Raw genomic sequence first — 26,003 nt, forward strand, 5'->3', positions numbered from 1 at the left:
CAAAGAAAATCAGTTAATTTACCTAGATATCTTCCTGGAGGAGGCAATATTAGAGCCTTGATGGATGATCAGAAGTAAACTATGTTTTGAAGAATAGAAAGATCATTACAAACAGAGGAACACCTTGAGCAAAATCAGAACAATAAAACAGCAGAACACTTGTAGAGATGTAAAAATAGCTTGGCAGTGCTAGAACCTAAGGTATGAAGCCCCAAGCAGTGGGAAATTTGGCTGCGAGAAAAAGAAAGGGGTCAGATCACAGGCAACTAATTTGACATTCTAAAGAGCTTAGACATTGTTCTCATGGCAAATGATGCCACTGCAAACACTTATGCAGAAGACTGACATGGTCAGACTTATATTTTAGATAGAGTCTTTGAGAGGATATCATGAAAAGAGATTTGAAGGCACAAGACTGGGGACAGATACAAAGAGTTTCACAGCAGTCATCTAAGAAAGACCATGATGGCCTCAACCTAGTGGCAGTAGGTAAGGAGGAGAAGAAATGCACGAGAAAAGTTTGCCTAACAGGAAAGATCTGGATAACTAAATATAATACAGATTGGCAAGCTCTAAATTAAGGAAAATGTTAGGGGTTAGACGAAAAGCAGCTATTTTTCCATAGGAGTGAGGCAAACATAAATAGAGCATATATGCTACAGTTTTTAAGGATCCAGGTAGGTCCAGATACATTATGAGGAACTTCAGAGACAGGGGTCATTCATTTCCCCTGATGAGTGACCAGTTTCCAGAGGAAGCTGGGTCAGCAGTTGTTAGTAACCTTTGGACATGCAGAGGATGAGGTTAGGCAACATTTGAGGTTGAGAGAAAATCATGACCCAAACCATAAAGGTGCAGGGACTATTCTCAGACCTAAGAATTATGTTTGGTCTAGAGAATATTATGCTGAGTGAATCCAGCCAAAAACTAAAGGACAAATACTGTATGGTCCCACTGTTGTGAACGGACATTCGAGAATAAACTTGAAATATGTCATTGGTAACAGAGTTCAGCAGGAGTTAGAAACAGGGTAAGACAATGGGTAATTGAAGCTGAAGGGATACAGACTGTGCAACAGGACTAGATACAAAAACTCAAAAATGGACAGCACAATAATACCTAATTGTAAAGTAATCATGTTAAAATACTGAATGAAGCTGCATCTGAGCTATAGGGTTTTTTTTGTTTTTGTTTGCTTGTTGGTTTGTTTGTTGTTGTTGTTTTTTACTATTACTACTACTTTTATTTCTTTTCTTTATATTAACATTTTATATCTTTTTCTGTTGTGTTGCTAGTTCCTCTAAACCGATGCAAATGTACTAAGAAACAATGATCATGCATCTATGTGATGATGTTAAGAATTACTGAGTGCATATGTAGAATGGTATGATTTCTAAATGTTGTGTTAATTTCTTTTTTTTTCTTTCCGTTAATAAAAAAATAAAAAAATAAAAATAAAAAAAATAAAAAAGCTACCAAGTTTAAAAAAAAAAAAAAAAAGAATTATGTTTGGTTACAGCATTGGGAGTGGGTGATACTAGAATTTTGAGTCTAAGACTTGAGGATGCAAATACCTGAGTCATTGATTTATAACAAATTCTATTTTGAGCTATAACAAATACCATACTGCACTAAGAAACACACATTTCTTGAAATTTTTGAATATTAATAACCCAATAGTGTTTTCACAGCCAACCCATGATTTAAAAACTCTTTTCATGGGGAGAAAGTGTTAAGTGAATCTTAAGCAAATACACTCATACTAAGAATTTTCAGTTTACAGTAACTGAAGAGATTCTTAATTATTTTACTTACTTTACTTGAACCTCTCTAAAAAAAAAAAAAAAAAAAAAAAAACCGTATTGCCAGTAATTTGAGCTGATGAATGTAGTCAATAAAGAAGAGCCTTGACTTTAACACTCTTCCCTCCAAGCCTGTCCCTCTGGTGGTTTTCCATAGGCTATTGTTAGATTCATTTACAGTAAAATAATTACCATCTCCCTAAGCAAGACACAGAGCAGGTTATCTATTGTCCCTCAGAGGACTGTTGGACTGTTCTTAACAAGCATTCTAAATTACAATAGCAGCTTTATTGCAATTATCAAACAGACAGGAATCACCAAACCAGTTATACCTTAAAAGAGAGAAGTGCTTTCTGAAGCATACTACTGTGGTTGTTTTCTGAACAACTGTTTTGCAACCCTAAATTCAAAGACCAGTCTTTAAGCAAATACATATCCCTGGAGTAGGGAAAACAGACAGAATACTTTTCTTGCATGATTCCCAACAAAAAGAATAATACTATAACGATTTAGAGAAGTATTAGAGTACAGATATGAAAAAATGCCAGCATGCCCCCTCAGTATGTGAAGCACTCAAGCTCAATCATTTGTAGCTCTGTCTGCTTGACATCTCCCAGTCTCAGATCCCAAAGCAGTAGCACCAAGGCACAACTATGCCTCTACATTTACACTGACATTCTAATCTTGAGAAGTGTCAAAATTAAACTTGGCAAGTTTCCAGTCTATTTGAATTCTTTCACGTTTGGAAAAATGCAATTGCATATTCATAAGAATCCAAGAGAATCTGCTCAGAGGACATAAAGAATAGAGGTCAGTGCCTGTAAATCAATAAAACCACATTGCCTACTAATGGGGAGCTCTATGAGACATGGACCAGGCTCAAATGACTCTTTCTCTGAAAATAACAGTAAAGAACTCTTACATAAACATTTCCTACCAACAATGTCAAATATTTCCAGGGGAAATCAGCTTGTTTAAAATGGATATTTATGTTCTGGATTGAATTGTTTATGGCTTTGGGCCAGAATTGTTGTCCCCATGAACATTTTTCTATACTTGAGCTATGTCTAATAACCATCCTACCCTAAAAAAAAAAAAAAAAAAAAAATTGTGAGGCATTGGTAAAGGAGAGCAAGCAATTATATTCAGAAGTTTCCATCAAGGGTTCTACTTTTAACAAATCATATAGGCCTTTTTTGGCCCAGTATATAGGCGTGTGATTTGTTCACAAAGCAATACAATTAAGTCTTGACATACACCTTATGCTGTGCTTCTCAATCTTTTCCACCCTGTGGCACATATAGAAAATAATGTTCATCATCTGTAACATGGGCAAACATACAAACCTGCCTGTGCAACTGGAGGAAGCTGGTCTCATGGCTTGAGCCACTCTAACTCTTCTACCTTCTTCTAAACACAGTTTTCATAAAATAGCACATTCTCATTGTTAAAAAAAATCAGAACTGATGATTTAAAAAAATAATCCTAAATCCCCCAAAATCCCATCATTCAGAGATAACCACTGCTAATGCTTCAGTAAATATTATTTCAGTTATGTCTCTGGGCATATACATAGCCACATGAGTTAGGCACATCCAGGGGGAAGGTCTGTTATAAGATATGATTTTTAAATGTGTTGTATTAAATCTGCAACTGGAGACTTTTTTGATCTTTAAGCTATGAATTGTTCTTTTATTCATTTTCTAACTCATATGCATTGTTCTTGCTCTACCTTTCTCACGTACATCAATGAAATAGATTTTGAGATGAAAATTACTTCCTTAGAATCTATACCTAGCTTGCACCCTGCATTTAGACTTAAAATTGCACCCCAAGTCCAACTTTCAAAATATTTTTTCTTCTCAACAGTTATAAATATTCATTTTTAATGGTTTCTGCGTCATTGAAACAAATTTCTATGAGAATAAAATATTTTTCATAGTCATTAAGAAATGAAACACGGAGAAAAGAGTTTGAACTAACTGAATAATCAACAAAAGGGAAGGCATATAAGTAGTCTACTAGGAGCAAGACTCATGGGCTGTTTTTACTATCACTGACATTCAAATATGTTTTCTTATTTGATTTTACTTAAAGAGGAGAACAAATCAGAGGGGTAGATATTTTATGGAGGTGGTAGGGCTTAAGCCAGGCTGAATATTGGGTAGAATTTACAAAACGTTAGAATGGGAACAAAGGTGGGACTAAGTGCAGTCTTTAAAAGAATAAAAAACAGACAAACAAAAACTAAGGATCTACTGAACCTACTATGCGCCAGACATTTTTCTAAACTTTTTCTACGGGCTAACTCATTTAATTCTTATGACAACCCTATGAATTAGAACTATTGTTGTACCCATTCTACAGATAAGCAAACTAAGGCAAAAGAAATGGCTGGCTGAGATCATGCAGGAAATGACGAAGCCAAGATTTGAACTCAGTAAGTCAGGCACCAGAGCATATTCTTTTTACTATTCTATACTTATTATATTCACTTTTACTTGAAGAACAAAGTGTTCCTTATAGTATAAAGGGAAATGAATCAATATAAAAAGAGACCAGGCAACATAGGCCTTGAAAAATCAGACAGAGAATTTGGCCATGAAAATAGCATAAAAACAGCAAACATTCCAAGCTTTTAAAGTGTCATCAAGTCCACTGGCTCCGTCTCCAGCATACATCTTAAATCTGTGTACTTTTTCCCATCTTTAATGCCACCATCAAAGAACATGCCACCCTAAGTGGTCTTCAACATCTATCTTGCATTTTCAAAGCATCCCTAAATAGAATAAAGATTTATCTTTTGAAAATAATTAATCTTACTCCTTTTCTTAAAACAATCAATGACTTATCAGTGCTCTCAGAATAAAATCCAAATTCTGTTATAACCTAGCAAGGCCCCTCATGCTTTGGTTCCTGTCTATCTCTTGGACATCATCTCATCATTACTCTCATTTCTCATTACACCCCAGATGCAATGGTTTCTGTTTCACAAGCATGCCAAGCCCATCCTTGTCTCTGGGCCTTTGCACTTGGTGTTTTCCTCTGCATGGAATCCTCTTCCCACAGTTCCGGAATGGCCAGCTCATTTTCACCCTTCAGGTTGATGACATTCCCTCAGAGACACTTCCCTCACTACTTATCTAAAGTGTTCTTCAGTTATCATGTCACTGTATTTGTGATTAGTATGGTACTCAATGCAAGAATCTCATTTAGCTAGTGGTTTACCAGCTATCTCAGTTCAGAATAGCAGGTCCTAGAGAGCATGTTTACCACTGAACCACAGCATCCAGAATAGTGACTAATGCATGCTGGGCACATCTATGTAGATTAATTTGCATTCCAAGAAATTTAGTCTGGGCACAAGAATGTAGAATGGCCTCCAAAGGGCATCAATAAAAGAAAGAGACAAATTAGAAGGCTCTTACTACAAACTAGTGATGAAACTTCAAAGGCCTAAATCAGAACTTAATCATTTAGAATAGCAATGAAAGGGTGAACTTTAGAGACCTTTAAAAGATAAAGGCAATGAACTTTAGTGACCCATTAAATATACAGGAAGCAGAAATATTGAAAGTCAAGAAGTAATCCCAAGCTTTATAGCTTAGGTTGCATGGATGACTTCTAGGGCATTTGAGTTCTACACTTCATAACTGAGCTTTTGATTTGATCAAGAGTAGCAAAACTCCAAGTACCAGCAGAGATGCTCAGGAGGCTTACTGAACAATACAATGGTGGTGTCCAATGTGGCCAATACATAAAAGCTATTTTTGCCAAAATAAGCTGAAACACTATTATATCCATGTTTATCAAAAAGAAGGCTGAACTGAACAGATATATGAACATACTGTGTATCAGTATCATATAAATGGGGGAGAGTAGCATGCTGCAATTAGGGATAAGAGCTGATGTCAAGTGGAACCAATATCCAATATAAAAACAAACAAATTCAGTCTCATAAGGTTACAACAGATCAGTTAGGGCAATAAACAGCTCTCCTCTCCTCTGACAGTGACAGGGCACTGAAAAGATTCCATAGACATGGTAGGACAAGAGTGGCTGTTTTTATAGGCACTATGAGATTCTGTTAAACTGTTGGAATATTTCATTATTGTTGCGAAGTTATAAAATATTATTTTGATTTTTAACACTTTCAAGAGTACCACAAAAAAAACTTCAGTATTCAAACTGTATCCCAAATAGAAAATATTTAAGAATCACTTACCTTCAATATTTCAAGCATTGTGCTAGGTACTGGGCAAATAAATATGAATAAAACACAGCCTCATAGGCTTATAAAACTCACTGGCTATTAAGGAACAAAGACATATACACACAAAATGACAATTATAGAACACTGTGGTAAAGGCTAGAATGGGAGCTAGCAAGTACCTAAAGAAGACATAGAAAGTGGGAACTAATCCTATCTAGGAAAATGCAAGAAAGCACTGCAAAGTAGAGGAAGTTACATTTTAGGTGGGTCTTAAAAGATGAATTTACATGGCAAAAACAGGGAGAAAGAGAATTCAAAACAAAAAGAAGCTCACCAAGACCAGAGAGGTATGAAAGTGCATGATTTATCCTGGGATAATGAACTGTTCAGAACAGCTGGAAGTAGGACATGTGATAGCACGACAGAAGTAGAAGAAAATATTGGAGAGACAGATTAGAACCAGAGTGTTGAAGTGATGAAGTACACTATTCTAAGGAATACGAACTTTATTTCATGTAATAGGATATCATTAGAGGCTTACAAACAAGGGAAGTGAAGTGACCAGATTTGTATTTTCTATCATTTTCTATTTTACAGCAATCATGAATGTTACTATTTTCTTCTCAGTGTAGAACACATGTTGAAGTCAGGTCAAATACCCTGTACTTCCTTCAGCCTCTCCAAAGTCACTGTTGGGGACATTGCAGAGATTTAACAACACAGTTAAATTTTTTACCACACAAACAGTACAAAACTTCTGCAAATATTTCCCCCATATAGAGACTTGCTCTTATATTCTTTAATCAGTTTTCCCTGCTGACTATTCAGTATAATTGAAGAAATTATAACTGAATTGCATTTTCTTGCCCTTTAATGCAAGTATGAAAGATATTTTAACATTCTCTTTCTTATATATAACAATTTTTAAACAACAGTGCTTAATAGAGAATGCAACCAATTAAGGCACAGAAGAATCTCTCTTACTGTTTATTAAGTAATCACAAGAAGGTAAAAAAATCTGCATCCAAAGACCATAATAAAATATGCAGTGCAGTAATGTGACAAATATTGTAACTCTACTGGAGGAAACTATAATGAAATAAAAAAAACAACGATTTAGAAGTCTACCAGCAAATTTAACCTGAAAGCATATAGCTTTATCATTAGGTATAGAAAAGACTCTCATATCTCATAAGAAACTAAGATGATGTAAATGGGATTGGGTGCCACAGAAAATGCATTAAAGGACAGGGAAGAAGAGACCATCCAGTAATGTTATAAAGCCAAAATTTTATACAGTCAAATCATCTTACTTTCACAATCTTCAGAAGCAGATCTCATCGCCTGAAAACAAAAGCAGATAAAGTAGTTTGCATTGGCAGACCATGGTTAAAGGATATGGGGAACATCAAAAGGAAAACGCGCTGAAGATGCTAGTAAAGGTATTGTTTCTACAGCTCACTTGGTGGTCAGGCAAATGAAGCCAAGATTAGGACTAAAAGAACGGAAGTGAGAAATTGGCAAAAACATTGTAGTTCAGTGAAGGAAAAGTTCAAGATTTTTGAGGTGGGGCAGTTGGTGAGGGGTCCAAGTGGGAAAATCAGAGGTATGAAGAGGACTCTGCTTAAAGGGAGGTAGCAAGAGTGAAGTAGAGATCAAGGTCAATAGAGTTAAGAATGATAGTGAAGGTGAGGCATTACAAATGCCATGGAAAAGAAAAGCAGCAGGCATTGAGGGGAAGACAAAAACTGAATGAAGAGCTGCCATTAAGGAAAGAGGGATAATGTCCAGAAGAATGGAAAACAGCAGGGATGAAGGTGGGGTAAATGGGGTGGGTAAAGGGAGGATAGTTATCATAGGAGAAACAGCTACATAATATGTGCAAAAACAATGCTCGGGAAATCATAATTAGAAAAAAATTATGAAAAACCCCATGCCTATTTTCCTGAGAATCAATGGGAGTAGAAGAAGGGACCTCCATTGAAGAGTTTTGAGATAAACAGTCAAGGGAAAGACAAGCGAATATGACAAAGAAGGAATATGATAAAGAAGATGAATAGATTCTCCTTTTACGTATAGAGAGAGTCTAGCCATATTTATTTACTGAATTGGCCATGTTCTAGTGAAGACTGCTGAAAGGGTATTTTTGAAAAAGAGCAATACCACATATTATTCTCAAACTAGAATTCAAGTTAAACTAGCTTCTGAAAGATAATATAATCTGGATGCTTTTCAGACTTTAATGTTCATAGAAATTACCTAGGGATCTTGTTAAAATGTAGACTCTAATTCAATAAGTCTGGGGTTGACCTGAACGTCTGGAATTCTAACAAGCTCCCAGGTGGCACTGATGTTGATAGGAGGCAGACCACCAGGACAAGCAAGAATCTAGATTTCGTGCTTCCAAAATAGGCTACTGTGTGTGTCTGTAGCTTACAGGAGTGCTTGACAAACTTTAATGTACATATAAACCATCTTGGGGTCTTATTAAAATGCAGATTCTGATTCAGTAGGTCTTAAGTGGGACCAAATATCCCCCATTTCCAAATATCTCAGGTCCACAGACTACACTTCAAATAGTAAAGGATTATAGAACATACAATATTTTGCCTAATATAATTCATGTGGGCATAATATACTTCCTGTCAACTAGAATAAACAGGATAAAGCAATACAAACTCAGAGCTTCTCCTGCTGAGTTTTGGGGGTTTTGTTTGTTTTTAAGTCAAAACCTTGAAGACCTCATGTTTAATGAAACCAGACAGAAAAAGACAAATATTACATGATTGACTTATCTGAAATAATTAGAATATCAAATTCCTACAGTCAGAAATTACAATACCGGTTGCCAAAGTTAGGGTTGAGATTGAGGAGTATGCAGTCATTGCTTTTTTGGTAGCTTTTCTCTTTGGGGTAATAGAAAAGTTTCGGTCATGGAAGTGATGATGATATCACACCATTGTGAATATAATTAACACCACTAAATTGCATACTTCAAAGTGACTAAAAAGATTTGGATTGTATAAATATTACCAGAAGAAATATAATACATTTTTTAAAAACATAACAAGCGAATCCCAGTGTAAACTATGGACTATAGGTAATATAGCTATAATTTTGTTCCATCAATTGTAACAAAGGTTCCATACTAATGCAAAGCATTAATTACAGGAAAAACTGCTTGTGAGGGGGGTAAATGGCAACTCTGTACTTTCTGCATGATTTTTGTGTAAACTTATAGCCGCTGTAATAAAAGTTTTTTAATCTTTGCAAAAATAATAACAATTTAATCACCAAAATAAAATTATTTGCCTAATTATATCCTGCATAGAAAAGATATCATCATAAAATAATTTCACCCATGGGGTTTCCAGAAATGCTCCTACCTTTGTAAAATTATCAGAATATCACTGGGTATCTAAGTTTCACTGAGACTTAAAGGCAAGGAACCATTTATGTAAAACAAATATAGCCCATATTTTAAAACTTTACAAACAATTCCTGAGTATTTGCTTGCTATAAATTCCCACCTGTAAATTCAGGTGTACTAAGAATTTCTTCTAATTTGTGAATAATGAAAAGCAAAAGATGATCCATCTTGGATGGAGTAAATTTGCACACAGTTTTAAGATGAACAAATATATAGGCAAAATGCAAAAATAATTAGGAATACATTTTTTCTATTAGTAAATGTGGTACACAACCATAGATGTCTAAGTACAATAAACCACGGAGGAAAGGATCTATGGCATCTATAAGGAAATGTGACATCTGTTCCCAAGGGGAAAGTCCACAGACTGAGAAATTTTTTATTGAATTTTACTGAAAAGTTTTTTTAAATGTAATTTTATTGAGATATCTGTACACATCATACAATCCATCCAAAGTGTACAATCAGTGGTTCACAATATCATCACATAGTTGTATGTTCATCACCATGATCATTTTTAGAACATCTGCATTACTCTAGGAAAAGAAAGAAAAAGAAAAATCCCATACATTACATACCTCTTACCCTTCCCTCTTATTGACCAATAGTATTACAGTCTACCTAATTTTACAATAGAGATAGGTTAACTAAGACAGTGTAATATTGACAGATATTAGAGATAGGTTAACTAAGACAGTGTAATATTGACAGATATATATATCAGTGGAGCAAAATAAAACTTCCAGAAGTAGATCCATATAAACATAGGCAACTGACATTTTTTTTCTTTTTGCAATAGAGTAATATAGTCATTATCAAAGATCAGAGCTACTTGATTACAGCTCAACAACTTCAGATATTTCTTTCTACTTTTCTAAAACACTAGACACTAAAATGAATATTTGTATAATGAGCCAGTAGTCACAGCTATTTGTTAAACCCTAATTTCACAATTACACCTTCTATCTCTCATCTGATCTTTCTCTCAATATTCAGGGATATCTGGGCACTGACCATTTTAACTTCTTTATTCTGGGAAGTATGTTGACCTTCTGGAATACAGGGATGAACCTCATTGTTCTTGGACATACTGGTAACTTTGGGTTTCTTATCTAGCCTAAGATCCATCTGCAGGCTTTACATTTCTAAAAAAATACACTTACTAAAAAAAACTTTTATAGAGATTTAGAGCCCAGGGAACTCCCTAGAGTTTTCAGGAATACTGTTGGTTGGGACTTGGCTAACTATGGTAGTTGAAATATATGGCTGAAGTTTGCATTAAAGTAACCTCCAGAAAGACCCTGCCACTCTATTTGAATTCTCTTAGCCACTGAAACTTTTTTTCCCTTTTTTGGTCATTCTCTGTCTGATGATACCAGGGCCAGGCTCATCCCTGAGAATCATGTCCCACTTTGCCAGGGAGACTTAAACCCCTGGGAGTCATGCTCCACGTAGGGGGAAGGATAGTGAGTTTATTTGCAGAGTTGGCTTAAAGATAGATGCCATCTCTGAGCAGCAAAAGGGGCTCTCTGGGGCACATTTACATGCAGGCCTAGTTTCACCACTGCAGAAATAAGTTTCATAAGGGCAAGCCTGAAGATTGAGGGCTTGGCTTACTAAATCAGGAGTCCCTAATGCCTGAAAAAATATCACGCATTCCCCAAGTAGGCAAGTTAAACAGTTCCACATTTTTCCCCAATCCCTCAAGGTGACTTCGCAAACACATTTTTATTTTCTGCCAAAAATACTCTGGAATATATCTAGGTATCACATTAAGCCATATAGAATAATCTCATTCCCTATTCTAGGTTCCATGTAATTGAGTTATTTAAATAAACTGACCAGACAGGTTATATTAGATAGTGTGCTCCAGAAAATTAAAATTTTGGACCAAATACACATCTCCTCCTTTAGTCTTACATAGATGCTGAAGATTTAAAATACAGACAGTATTATCCTTTACCCTGTATTCTGATTTACCTTAGTCGTAACTAAGTCCATTTCATTCATATCTCTAATTGGAGTCTAATCGCTTTTTTGGCTTCTTTAACAGTTGCTGTATGGAATAATGCTGACTTTCAGAGCGGAGAACTCTAATTCTGAATCTCAAGTATCCCATAGATACCCAATGTTCCAGGAAACTACCAGGTTACAGACAAAGAGCACAACATCTTAGAATTCAAAAGTAACAATTACTCAGTAATAGATATGACTGCTGTAGGAGCTTACAATCTATGAACCTTTACAATGAGTCTTATCTGAACATTCTGTACTCCTTAATCACTGATTGCCCAATCTCTGTCCACTTTCTGTCTCCTGATAACCCATGCACTTGAATTCAATTCTCAGAGTTTGGTCATTATAGTTAGTTTATATTAGTAAGACTATAGATAATCTCTTCATTTTTTTTTCTGGCTTATTTCACTCAACATAATGTCCTCAAGGCTCATTCTCCTGTTTGCATGCCACATGAGACTTCATTCCTTTCCACAGCTCCCATTATTCTGTCATATATATATATATGACACCCTTTTATTTTATTATTTTCACACTTTTACTCATCAGTCAATGTACCCTTAGGCCATCTCCACTCATTGTCTATCATGAATAATGCCACCATAAACATCAGTGTGCAAATGACTATTCTATTTGTGTCCCTGCTTTCAGTTTCCCCAACTCTTTGTCTAATAACAAGATTGCAGGATCATGTGGCAACCCTATACTTAGCTTCCTGTGGCACCACCACATGAAAAGTTTTTTTAAACTAAGTTTTTGAGAGCATAAAATTAGGCCAGGGCTTAGCCTGACATTACTCATGGTGGCTCTCCTCCCACCCAAAATTAATATGATAAAACAAATAGGTTCAAAGTTATTTACTTAAAAATAAAACCTGTAAATTTTCTGCCAAAAAACAAAAATTAAGTTAGCAATGTTCACCCAGTTTTATATCGGTCACAAATAGCTAATTAATTTAGAGAACGAACAGGAACTTCAGCAAAAGTTAAACAAGTGTTCCTCAGAGACCCTTTTAGTACTCTGCTTATTTAACATGTTTATGAAGAAGTGCAGAAGTGCAGAGTGAAATCAGCACATGGCAATAAGCTGTGCGAGGCAATGAAAGTTCAGAAGGCTTCGCTGTATAAGATAGTGTATCTTTACGCTTGGACAGAAAATTTCAAATACAGAGTAACACACTTCATGAGGACGAGGATCATGATGATGATGATGATGATGATGATGATGATGATGATGATGGAGATAATTACTTCTATTTTTTTGGAAAAGATAAATATAATGCAGCCCTGGCCTTCTAGGAACTCGAATCTAGTAGAGAGGAAGAAATGTAAATTGCTATCTACAGTAAATGATATGATGTCTTATGGGATCATGTACCTAGAGTCATGAGTCACAGGGATGGAGTGACTGTGTTGAGGGATCAGAAAGGCTTCACAGGTGAAAGGGGCGTCAAGGATGGGAAGGAATTTGCATGGAGAGTATCAGGCAAAAAGGCCATCCAGGGAGAAATAATAATACACCCAAGACATGGAACACCATGACTTATGAATAGGAAGGAGGGACCAAAGGGCTAGACAAATAGTAAGGACAAAGATCACAAAGGGCCTTAAAGCAATGTCACAGGCTAACACAAACAACTTCAAAATTGTCAGACCTTCTAAATAAGATGCAATGTGAGGAAAACAAAAGTAACAAAATAATCTGAAACCACAATTTAAAATAAGTGGCTTAAATAAGGTTTCCCTGGGGATGATTTACTTGAGCTTGAGAACATCCAAGGAACAATCTTTAAAATAATCAGAAAACAAAGGGTAAAAATGTAAAAAGATAACCTGTAAAGATAAAGATTCTAAAGTTTGGACTGGAGAGGACAGATGCCTATAAAAACATGAATGACATAAATTAGGGCTTATTCTCTAAATCTTGGAGCACTAGCTTAAAGGAGTATGTTTTAAAGTTGAGGGAGAAATAAAGGTGAAGTGTTACTTCAAACAACTGGTAGTTATGTTATGGAACTCGATAATCCTCAGCAGAAAAAACAATATACGCAGACTTGAAAATATATTCATCCATGGACAGAAGAGTCATACTGGAATATTAGAATAAAATAATGTGTTTGAAAGCTGATTCATTTCTTAATTCAGGAGTATGACATACCTCATACGCCCCCAAATTCATTAGCATCCATAGTATAGAAAACTACCTGTTGAGAGAATTCTACCAAGGATTTTTTTTTAAAGATGTACAGCACAGTTACCTAGGGTGCATGTCCAAAATACGTGTGTCCCCATCCTGAATGGGAACTCTTCTAAGGAGAAGGTCTTCTAAGGAGAAGGTCTGAGCATCCATGCTTTAGTAAAGCACACCAAGTGAAGTATATGAGAGTTACTACATTATATACATTATACTACATCAATACATTATATAAACATTCATGTAATTCAGTTTTCTCTGTGAAGAATACATTCCTCAAGCAAGTCTTCTCCTGATAAAATCCTTCTCATCCTTCTAGATACATTTAATATCATTCCTAATTCTCACCAATCAGAATTCATTTCTCCCTCAAGACTTCCATAGCAAATGATAGCCCTTAACACATGCAGTATTCCTTCTGTAGCTTCAAGCTGTGAATAAATGTCCTGAGGCTAAGGTTCTTACTTTATTCATATCTGTATTCTCAATATTTGGATTCAATAAATGCACACTTATTCAATACAAAAAATTCATGGAGTGCCTATTAAATGAAAAGCACTCTGCTAAATACTTCTGTGCAATAAAGTGAGAGATGCACTCTCTACCTTCAAAGACCTCTTGTAGGGAGCATAGGTAAGGAAGAACAATACAAAATCTAGGGAAAAGGTCACATCAAAAAAAATATTTGGGTTTATTTTTCATTCCTTAACTTATTCTAAAAGGATTTATGACAGCCTATAGAAATACAAACTGTATAAAACTAAAACGACTAGTTACTGAGGAAATACAGGTAAAGGGAAAATAGTAAGAACATAAAATGGAATCAGGGTGGTTCATAAAAACTTTAACAGTAGTTCAGTTAGAGATGGGCAGGGTGCCAATTTGAAAGGATTATGTGCCCTAGAAAAGCCATGTTTGAATCCTGTCCCATCTTGTGGAGGCAGCCATTTATTTTAATCCCTATTCAGTACTGTAGGTTGGAAACCTGATTAAATTATGTCCAAGGAGATGTGATCCACCTAATTGTGGTATTAACCTTTGATTAGAGGGAGATGTGATTCCACCCATTCCAGGTGGGTCTTGAACAGTTTACTAGAATCCTTTAAAGGAAGCATTTTGGAGAGAGCAAGACACCCATGAGAAACATGGGAGCCCATGCAGCCAAAGACCTTTAGAGATGAAGAAGGAAAATGCCCCTGGGGGAGCTTCATGAAATAAGAAGCCTGAGAGAAAGCTAACAAAAGTCACCATGTTCACCATGTGCCTTTCCAGTTGACAGAGAAACCCTGAACACCATCAACCTTCTTGAACCAAGGTATCTGTCCCTGGATGCCTTAGCTTGGATGTTTCTATAGCCTTGCCTTAATTTGGACATTTTCACAGTTTTAGAACTGTAAACTTGCAACTTATTAAATTCACCTTTTTAAAAACTGTTACATTTCTGGTACATTGCATTTCTGGCAGCTTGCAAACTAGGACAGGCAGCAAAATTTTTGTTAGAGGATTCTCAGCAACTGTCATTTAGGTGAAGTTCAGCTTTTCCTGATACTGAGAACTTTCTCCTATGCTTTGTTCATAAAGCAAAATTATGTGATGTGTGGACCATCTCCTTGTCCATTCTACTGTGATGCATACAATAATGGCTTCCCTGAGACTGCTCATTAATAATGATTTTCAATTTGGCCATGACATGATGCCAAAGTACAACTAAGTAAAAGTAATCCTCAAGGGAGCCACAATACAGCTCTCTCTGATGGCCTGTGGGTTGTTTGAATTAAAGAAAAAGACCTAATTTCTACCAGAATGGATGGATTACATATCCCTCAAGAATATTCCACATGTATTATTTATCACAACTGAGTCTGAGAAAGAGAAAGCAGAGTTTGTGGCTGTGATATCTGAGAAGAAACAGTACATCTTCTGTTGTCAATTAAAGGCTCATTCATGAACTTGGATAATCAGCCAACCAGCATCATGAGTACATGAGCTCACAAAAATCTAAAAGCTGCATGTGGACATTATCCTACTGCCAAATAAAAGGCCATGATTTTTCTCAGAGCACTGTCATGGGTTCACTTAAATACACCCATTAGTGGGTAACGGAGGTGCAAGTGTAAGTCTGGTCAGAATGATTTTCGCATATACATTTATCAGGAGAAGCATCATCAATAGCCATACTGTAAGGAAGCCTCAAAAAGCCATCTTTAGAATAATTCACATTAAGCAATGTTACTTTCAAGATAAATTGGCTGCAAAATTTACTTTCCCTGGATAATTAAATGAGATGACTTGCTCTACAGGATTGTTAGCTATAAAGCGATAAAATGTTAGAGGATGTCTTCAATTGATTTTGGGGAAAGTGCTATGAAAACATTCTCACTGACAATAATTAGATATCAGAAACATTTTCTTTAAAGCCCATTCCCAGTTTCTGGTAATAAATTCATGATATCACTATAGAAAGAAATCTATTTCTCTCTTCTCTAGGTGGGAAGAAGAGTGAAAAGGGGGATATATCCTGTTCACTTAGAAGTTTATCGAGTCATTAAAATACAAAAGGGAACTCCAGTCATATCTCTGCTTTCCATGCTCAACGTATTAATTAAGATGTCAGGAAAACACTGGCAGACCCTGATTGTAACTGTAATATTGACGTGCCTTTTTGTAAAAACACCATAACTGGGTGGAGGAGGGAGTAGGGTGCCTATATCATGCATACAGAAAGAACTTAGTTATTTCAAACAAAGGTAACACACTGTGACATTTAGGTTCATGCGTCAGCTTGGCCAGGAACCAAGTTGTCTGGTCAAGTAAACAATTGCCTATCTGTTGCCATGAGGACATTTTGCAGACTTAAATAATGAATACGTTGGTTGCATACATGGCTGATTACGTCTGCGGTTGGCTAAGTGGAGTATTTTCTGCAATGAGTGACACTTAATCTCATTACCTGAAGGCTTTTAAGGAGAATTCAGAAGAGAGAATCTCTCTTTCCACTTCAGCCAGCCAACCTCTCCTGGGAAGTTCATTGAGGTTCTGGAAATCTAGATTTCATTTGATATAAATTTGGATAGTTTACATTTCCCAGCTTCATGAACCAAGACCAAATTCCACAGATTTTATGGTCTTGAAGACTTGTTGTTGATTTCTTGTAAGTATTCCTTACTCAAGAGGATCTTGGTGAAGTTCCCCTGTCTTCTGAACTGCTCAAGGGTCATTTCAAAAGGCTGACCTTTGTCCCTCACTTTTGTTGACTCTGTGTTTCTAATTCTCTGTGATTGGACTCAGAGTCTTGCCAAGGCCTTCATGAGGCCATCAGCTCGTGGCCTGCCCTACAGAGTTTGGATTCTTGCATTCTCACAGTTGCATAAGGCACTTTTATAAATCTTGTATTTATAAATATCTCCTGTTCATTCCGTTTCTCTAAAGAACCCTGATTACTACACACACACACATACACACACACAATTTAATGAACAAAGCCTGCATTGTTATAAGGAGGTTTCCCTCAAGGAACTGAGTATGAAAATGGTAAAGGCTGCTTGCTAGTTTTATTCAAAGTTGGCATGAACTTAAAAATTGCCATACATTCTGATCTGGGTGCAGAGCTGGAGGACAGATGATAATCCTTTTAAAAATGCAAAGACTCTGAATCCAATCACAGAGAATCAGAAACACAGAGTCAACAAAGGTGAGGGACAAAAGTCAGCCTTTTGAAATGACCCTTGAGAAGTTCAGAAGACAGGGGAACTTCACCAAGGTCCTCCTGAGTAAGGAATACTTACAAGAAACCAACAAAAATAAGTCTTCGAGACCATAAAATCTGTGGAATTTGATCTTGGTTAATGAAGCTGGGAAATGTAAACTATCCAAATTTAAATTAAACAAAATCTGGATTTCCAGAAGCTCAATAATCAAATTCATTCCTTAGATAAACAAAGCAAAAACTGCCTACCTTGTGTTTCTAAGAGTCATGTGAAGACTCTCCTACAATTTACTATGGGCTTTTTTGCTTGTTATTGTCATCACTGTTATTTCTAAGAAACTAAAATATGTATGTTAAAGTGCTACAGGAGCTTCAAAGAAAGGAGAACGCACATCCAACGGCAGACAGAAGCAATAAGTAGGTGTGAAGATATGTTATTCTACGGTAGACACTATTTTGACAAAGAGAAGAAGATATTCTAAGAGAGGCAATCACCCTTTGATCAGATTAAGGTATATGTAAAGAAGTAGGAAAACTTGGAAAGACAAGTTGTTAGCAAATTCTGAACCACCTAGCATGTTGAGGTAATTCTGTAAAGAAATATCAACTATGTTGAACTGAACCCGGATCCGAAATTACAGCACCAGGAAAATATCCACATTGCTCTTCCAGTAATTTCAAAGGGATATACAATCCTGGAACAACAATTCTGGAAATTTTATGGAAGAGATCCAAGCTATCCCTATGCTTGCTCTCCTTTACATATCCCTCAATGACTTCATGCAAAAAAGGAAAATATGTCTAACACTCTTATTGTCCTGCCTTTGACTTTAAGCATTCGGTACCTCAAAAGAATTTTGTTATTGGTACAGTCCCAGGAGTTAGGTAATTTTAAAGGTCCTCTGAATTCAAACTTTATTAATGAACATAATAGCTACCAGTGCAATTGAATCACTCTTAATCTGCCACCTCAAACACAAAGCCTTGAATTCTGTTGCGTCCAAATCAAAAATGCATATACCCTTACTGCAAATCTTTAGTTTATATCAATCTGTTAATGTCTTTCCCTCAGCAATCCACTGCTATAAGAAGAAAACAAGGACATAGTTCAATCACTTCCCATACACACAGCAGTCATTCCCCATCATTCTTAATTCTGCTTTAAAAGAGTTTTCCTTCAAATACAAAGGCCATCCACTGCCCCACCAAAAGTGGATCATGTGCATTGCTGAATCCATTCACATTCCACTGCCTAGAGCCCTTTGCAAAAAATCACTCATATAAACAACACTCAACATGAGATGAAGTAAAAGTTAGGAGAAATATTCCTCTAAATATATAGAGGAATGTAAATATGCTACCTTATGTAACTTAAATTCCAGTCACTTGTAGAATCATTGGAATGTTTCAAAGGCAAGTAATTTTTAAATATAATTAGTGGCTATTAAAACATGACTGACTTATTTTTTAAAAGAGGGCTGTAAAATGATTTTAATCCAGCAAGCTCTATTTATATCAGAGGTCAGCAACCTTGTAGGAGTAGTGTGCCAAGCTGCCAATTCCTGTTTCTGGCAAGGAAGGGAGAAAGGAGGCAGAAGTCTAGAATAGGCAATCCAGAAATATCTATGAAGCACATAAATGTGAGGCCTTCCTGACAAATCTATTTCAAATTGAACTTTGACAGGTATATCCCATTTTTTATGGTTCAGTTTTCCACATAGCACTTAACAATATCCAAAAAACTACATTATTTTTTATCCATCTCCCCATCTAGAATGCAAACTCCAAGAGGACAGAGATTTCTGTCTCTTTTCTATCTTCAATTAGAATAGTGAATGGCACACAGCAGGAGCTCAGTAAATCTTGGAAGGAAGGTGAGGAGGAAGTAGGGAAGGAGGAGGTGAGGGAGGTAGGGAAGGAGGGTGGGAGGAGAAAAAGTAACCCAAAAGAGCTACTTATCTGCATTTCATACCTTACTATGTTATTTTAATTAGCAACCACCCTCTTTCTTAAAACATATCTGAAACCAGTCACTAAGGGAATCATTGTTTTTCTAGATTTAAAGAAAGGTATTAGAGAGGCAGAGGTGATATTCTGCCATTTGGGGGTGATTCACAAAGAAGAAAGCTCTTGGGGGAAAAAAGGACAGAGAAGATTGTAGGCATTTGCAGGTGACCAGTGCTCAGGAGCTCCTATCACCTCAATGCCCTCTTAGAAGTCAAAGTATTGCTGGACAAGGCAGTGGAGTATTTTGCCCATGCACTCAGTTGACCAACTCCTGAGACACCAGGTTTCAAAGAGTGAAAGAGTTTATTACTAGGCATGAAGCACAAGAGCAGATGGCCTACTGGTCCAAAAATCTGTCTCCCTGACCTGTAGTAATTCTGATAGTTTTACAGCAGTAAAAGATGGGCAGGTTTTAGGATAATGAGCACAGTGGCCCTGATGATGTAATTAGAGATGATTTAATTATTGTGTATGTGCAGATTAAGTTAAATGCTTAGTCACAGAACATATGCAAGAAAATAATGGCCTTAATATGATAATGAGAGTGATTTTTAGTATTATGTTGAGGTATAAGCAACTTATAGACCTATAAGTAAAGTCTAAGCTACTGCACATTTCAGGTAGGTCCATTTTGGTTAGATCCAGTTTCAGTAATAAGATAACTTTGAATTTAGGGTGGGTTACTTCTGGACTTTCCCAAGACCCTTCAGGGGCTGTCTTTACTGATCACAAGACTCTAAAATTGAAAAACTGGATAAGTGGGTACAGGTGAAGATTAGTCATAAGATTTTTATAATTACAAGGACACAAGATAAAGGCTATACAAGCGTTATCTAAGATCGAGGCATCTGTATTACACTTTTAAAATTTCAGGTATTTCCCTCTGTATTGGTTTGCTAAAGCTGCTGGAATGCAATATACCAGAAATGGAATGGCTTTTTAAAAAACTAAGGCATCCAGAGAGAGAGATACCTTGATTCAAGAAGAATAGATGGGCCTGGAATACCTCTGTCAGTTGGGTAGTCACAAGGCAAAGTCTGCTAGCTTTCTTTCCTGCTTCTGGTTTCAAAGGACTTCCCCTGGGGTGTTTTCCTTCTGCATCACCAAAGATCTCCAGCTGTGTGGGCTCTGTTAGCTCTTTCCAAAATGGTTCCCTCTTGAAGAACTCCAGGTAAGCAACCCCACCCTGAATGGGTAGAAACACATCTCCATGGAAACAACTAATCAAAAAGTCCCATCCATAATTGAGTGTGTCCCATCTCCATGAAACAACTTAGTCAAAAAGATCCCACCCAATAACACTAAATGTGGATTAAAGAACATGGCTTTTCTGGGGTACACAACAGTTTCAAACCAGCATACCCTCTGCCTACTCCAATATACCAGAAAGCAAAAAGGAATATCTATATGTTTCAACAACCATGACCATTGCTTAAATTCTAATGTCTTGGTTAAGCGGATCTCCTGGGCGTGTCCTACAAGCATCCCAAAGATCCCTGAATAGTTCTATCAGTCTGAGCTAAGATTATAATTATTAAATGAAAATGCCTATTGTCCGGCTTAACTTTTCACAAGTGTTCTTATTTCTCACTTTCACAGAGCTTGGAAAGAAAGGGGCTAAAAGCTGTGTGTTCACCTTTAAATCAGGGGAAAAAAGGGTGATGCAAACTTTCTTTTTCTTTTACTCTAAAATCCAACCCCCTGAATTCTGACAATCTACACACAAAATTAAACCTCTTAAAACAACAAAAAAAATCAGTACTGAAGGAATCTCTACCACCTTCAAGAATATTTGAAAATTTCTCCCTAAGTCACTCCTGTGGTGATTTAAGCTCTTTCTTGCTTATCCCCCTGCAGTGAAGAAAGAGCAGCTGCTCATCATCAGTCATATAATATCCTTTCACACACAGTGAAAACCAAGAAAACAACCATATTCAAGAATGCCTGTCAAAAGACTATTCTCCTGAGAGCCACTTATAGCCTCTGTGTCTATGATTTCACTGAACTTCAAAACTATAATTAAGTTCCTATTCAGTTTTCACTTTTCTAGGCTAAGTAAACCCCATTCTTTAGTCTTTCATTACAGAGCAGATTTTTCCAATCTTTTAATAATTTCTGTTGGATTCCTCTGGATTTTCTCCAAAATTCTACATCATAAAGTCGTGACCAGGGCTGAGGGAGAAAGCAAGCATTTTCCTGGCAGCCTTTAATGTTATGTACTCTAGCATTTGTACAATTTATATTTCCTCTCTATGCGACTTACCCTGTACATATCTCTACTGAGCTATGTCCTGTTTACATTTACTAGTTCTTCAAATTTGCCACAAATATTTTTGAATCATAACCCTTTTTTACCCAGAGTACTGGCATCATAGCCTGGTTTGATGATATTACCATATAAGGTGTCACTAATGAAAATGCAATGCCACCAGGTTAAGGATTGTGATCTGGGAAGTATTATTCAGAATCACTTCCAGGAGCTTTCCAAAGCGAGCCCAGAAGACTATAAGTTAGCCAATCCTGGGTTTGAATTTCAACTATGCCATCTATTAGTTTCAGAACTCTTTGGCAAATATTTAACCTTTCTAAGGATAACATAGGGATACTACTTAGTTAACAAGGTTATCATGAGAAATGAATTGAGCTAATTATGGGAACAAAATGGCAAAGTGCAAGTCCTATGTATTCATTATTTTCCCTTTAGCTATATTTGAACTATTTTCATAGCACAACAGTAAAGACCAAGAGGGTTCATTCCTCTTCAAGCTGATGCCCAATATGGAGGATAAAAGGCTGGTTGAAATAAGTTAAAAGACATAGCTTTTAGTGTATACCTCACAATCCTCTATTTTTCAGGCAGTGCAGCAGCAGGAACATGGAGAATATGATATAGGCAATGGTGCAAGGTGAAGAATGCAGAAAAATTTAGAAAACAGGAACGTGGTACAAGAAAAATAAGCTTACAGGTGAAATCTGAATTTAACTACTTTTCCCATGTACTGACTAGCATTAGATAACAAAATTTTGCTTAGGTATAAATTTGATATTTCATCTTAGTAAAGGGCAAAAAGTAGCTTATTCTTTCAAAGATTAAAATATTAGTGCTTTTTACTCACTGCAAAAACAATTTATGATTGTATCACTTCAACAAAGCATGTGTTTCAATGTAAAGAACCTACATATTATTTTAAATGAAAAAAACAGGTAAAAAGTTTCTATTTTTTTTTAAAAGATTGAACCTTATCCTAATTAGAACAGGACAGAATATTAATAATATATTTACTCTAATGATTTCTGACATTTGACCTGTGGGAGGTGTCAACTCAGCTGGAAAACCAGAGTTAACTCAGTCCCAGGACTACTATAAAAACATAACCACTGTTTGACATAGCAACTGTGAATATACTTTAAAAAATAAGTGATTGATAATACTTTTAATAATTATATATTATTAGTTAATAATTATTATTATATTATTGACAATAATTTTATCTTTGATTTTTAAAAGATTTCTCAACATGGTAAAAACTTTCAATCTAGTGTCTTCTCATACAGTAATATTGACAGAGGAAAATTATGTTTATAGGATGAGTAAATAATGAGAACAGCTAACATACAATTATTTCTTCCATACACCAGGCACTATGCTAAGAACTTTTTTATGTGGTTACTTAATTCATTCAATTGTTCACAATACCCTTAACAGGTAGATGAGGAAACTGAAGGATAGAGAGGGTAAATTATTGCTCAGGATTACACAGCTGAGATTGACACTCAGAATATCTGAATCAGGATGGCTCTCAACACACTTCTGGTCATGAAATCAAGTTAGTAGTTCAAGATCAGCATTTACTTTAGTGGATAGGAAAGGATGGGAGGGGATGGGAAAGGATGGGAAGAGGTGGAATGAGATGGGATAGGATAGACTAGGACCATATATAATAGAATAGGATATAATAAACTTTTTGAAAACCTGCTGTTTTAAACCAATATGTTTAAAAGCAATAGGCAGCTAGAAACATGGAATTTCAAAACTTTTAAGATTACTCAGAGATCATTCTTATTATTTCATTTTATAGATGAAGAAAGTTTGGATGACTTAACTATATAGTCATATAGCTAGTTGGTGGCAGAGTCAGAAAAAAGTCCAGAGCTGTTTAAATATATTTATTTGAGAGATCTACTATAAGGCATATTTCACTTTGTAGAGGGAAAAAGGAAGATATTAATAATTGTATTAGGAACTCAAGCACAAAATTTAACTATTCTAGGCAAACCAGAACATAGAGTATATGGCTTGAGAAATAAATCAAAACTTGGCAATAGTGGGAAAAATATGGTAGGGAAAAATTTTGGTCAAATGAAGTTGTTGTTTTGTTGTTTGTCTTGTTATTAACAAGATAGAGAAGTTTTGAACTTAGACATAAACCTATAAGAAATAATAGCCTTTCCATTCAATGGGATTTTTTTCCTTTTTTTTTTTTTTTTTTTTTATGTGTATAGAATTTAACCGTTAAATTACCGGAGAAACGAGAAGAAAAAAATTATTCATTTTGAGTGAACCTGGCAAAGAAACCATCAGTACCTTGTCAGATTCACAAAGATTTCCCAGTACTTTCCAGCACTGACACCAAAACTGGCAATAACAGATTCAAACTAATTTGCTGACACTGTCAAATAATGCTCACCAGATGCAAGTAACATTTAATGCAAGCAACACTTTCTATAAATATAATTCATAACTGATATTAATATTCAAAGAAGTTATCAAAGAAAACTAAAAAAAGGAGTATTTTATTTTCACATGCAATTTTCTTAGTCGCTGTTTCAGAGTGAAGATTAGTATGGGTATTTCTTACCCCAAAGTATTCTGTAGCAATAAATGGACTTTTCAATCAGTGAGAAGATAACTAATATTTTAGTCTATGAAATCATTATGTAAATTAAACTGGTTTATACTGCAGCCCTTATGATTTGAAACATCTGTTCAATACAAGTTTTTCTTATAATACATAAAGTTTCAAACTGCATTACAGTAGTTTGCAGCATATTTACGATATAATAACTTTGTCCTTTACTAGATAAGAGACTTTTAAGGTGTGACCTGTATCAAGGTACTGAAATTATTGCTTACCTCACCATCTGCTCATATATATTTTCACCTAAAATTATATAGCATTCAAACCTATATAAGGAAATTATCTTCACACAATTTGGCACTCAATTGTAGGTATTAATATCTCACTTACCCGAGGTGACCAATCCAGTATTTTGAAAAAGAAGAACTCTAAGTAAGGATCTAAAAAGGAGATGAAGAGATGGCCACAATGGCAAAACAGATACTACAAAACCCAAGAACTAAACTATTGGTGCAGTTGTACAACCTTTACTGTCAGCTTTATGTCCTAATAGCATAGACATAATTTGAGTAGGTTAAAATCACTTATTTCCCTTTCAACAAAAGATTAGAATATATAAGTAAATTGGAAGAGTCACAAGACTGTCACAAAGAGCATGCTGTGAACAACATTATATAAATCTGATCTTGGTAGCAAGTGAAGAGAAGGAAAAATCTTATCGTTTGATCATTCATAAGAAGTCAAAAGAAAAGAAACAGAAACTCTCCTGCCATGTTGACAGCAGTATAAATGTGTGCACCCTTGTGAATAGCAATTTGTATATACTTAGTGAAATTAATATATATTAAAATATGCCTCACTACCCAAGATGCTTTTCCACATATTCACATGGGGAATGTATTACAATTGGTCAGCAGTATTATTAATACTAGCAAACCTAAGCAACAATTACTAGGGGGCTATATAATAAAAATGTGGTATGTGAACAAAAATAATTAAAAATTGATCATAGATGTAAATGTAAAACCAAAAAGTATAAGACTTCTAGAAGAAAAAAAGAGAAAATCTTCACAGTCTTGTAAGAGGCAAGATTTCATAGATAGGATGTAAAAAGCACTAGACGGAAAAGAAAAAAAAATGAATAAAGTGGACCTTATCAAAATCAGAAACTTCTAGTCTGCAAAGGACATCATTTAAAAGATTAAAACGCCAGTCACACAATGGGAGAAAATATTTGCAATACATTATATCTGACAAGGGTCTGGTATCCAGAAGTAAATAACTCTTACAATTCTATAAGAAGAAAACAAATATCTGAACTTTAAACTGGGCAAAAAGTCTGAAAAGCCACTTCCCAAAAGATGTACAAATGACCAATAAATAATCGAAAAGGTTCTCCACATCCTTATTCATCAGAGAAACAGAAATTAAACCAATATACTCTGACCAGAATAGTAAAAATGCAGAGGAATTAAAACTCATTAATTACAGGTGGGAGTATAAAAAGGCATAATCGCTTTATAAAACATTTTGACAGTTTCTTATAAACATATACTTAACACTTGACCCAGGAAATCCACTCCTATGTATTTGCCCAAGAGAAATAAACACATTTGCCCACACAAAGACTTGTACACAAATGTTCATACCACTTTTACTCATACAAGCCCAAACTGGAAACACAAATGTCCAACAAGAAGTAATAGATAAATCAACTGTAGTAATACTATAGAACAGAAAATTGCACAATAACACAAAGAAATGAACTGATTCAAGT

At 35.6% G+C, this 26,003-nt stretch overlaps 1 protein-coding gene and 1 long non-coding RNA gene across 21 annotated transcripts in view; one reads left to right on the plus strand and one right to left on the minus strand.

Annotated features, from left to right (window-relative positions):
- Positions 1–24,055, plus strand: part of LOC143691276 (uncharacterized) — a 55,046-nt gene extending 30,991 nt beyond the window's left edge. Inside the window, exons 2-3 of the long non-coding RNA XR_013179446.1 lie at positions 22,224–22,333; positions 23,871–24,055. This is a non-coding gene — a long non-coding RNA (uncharacterized LOC143691276). The remainder of the gene's footprint in view (positions 1–22,223; positions 22,334–23,870) is intronic.
- The window catches only part of IMMP2L (inner mitochondrial membrane peptidase subunit 2), a 980,891-nt gene that overhangs the window by 688,986 nt on the left and 265,902 nt on the right, over positions 1–26,003 (minus strand). The window contains exon 4 of one of the 20 annotated variants that reach the window (XM_077169287.1): positions 7,329–7,359. The exons of the other annotated variants lie outside the window; for them this stretch is intronic. Coding sequence (XP_077025402.1) covers positions 7,353–7,359 — 7 coding nt within the window. The 3' untranslated portion in view covers positions 7,329–7,352. The remainder of the gene's footprint in view (positions 1–7,328; positions 7,360–26,003) is intronic. 20 annotated transcript variants of the gene reach the window in all.

This window comes from Tamandua tetradactyla, chromosome 1 (genome assembly GCF_023851605.1).
Source record: "Tamandua tetradactyla isolate mTamTet1 chromosome 1, mTamTet1.pri, whole genome shotgun sequence".
Taxonomy (NCBI): Eukaryota; Metazoa; Chordata; class Mammalia; order Pilosa; family Myrmecophagidae; genus Tamandua; species Tamandua tetradactyla.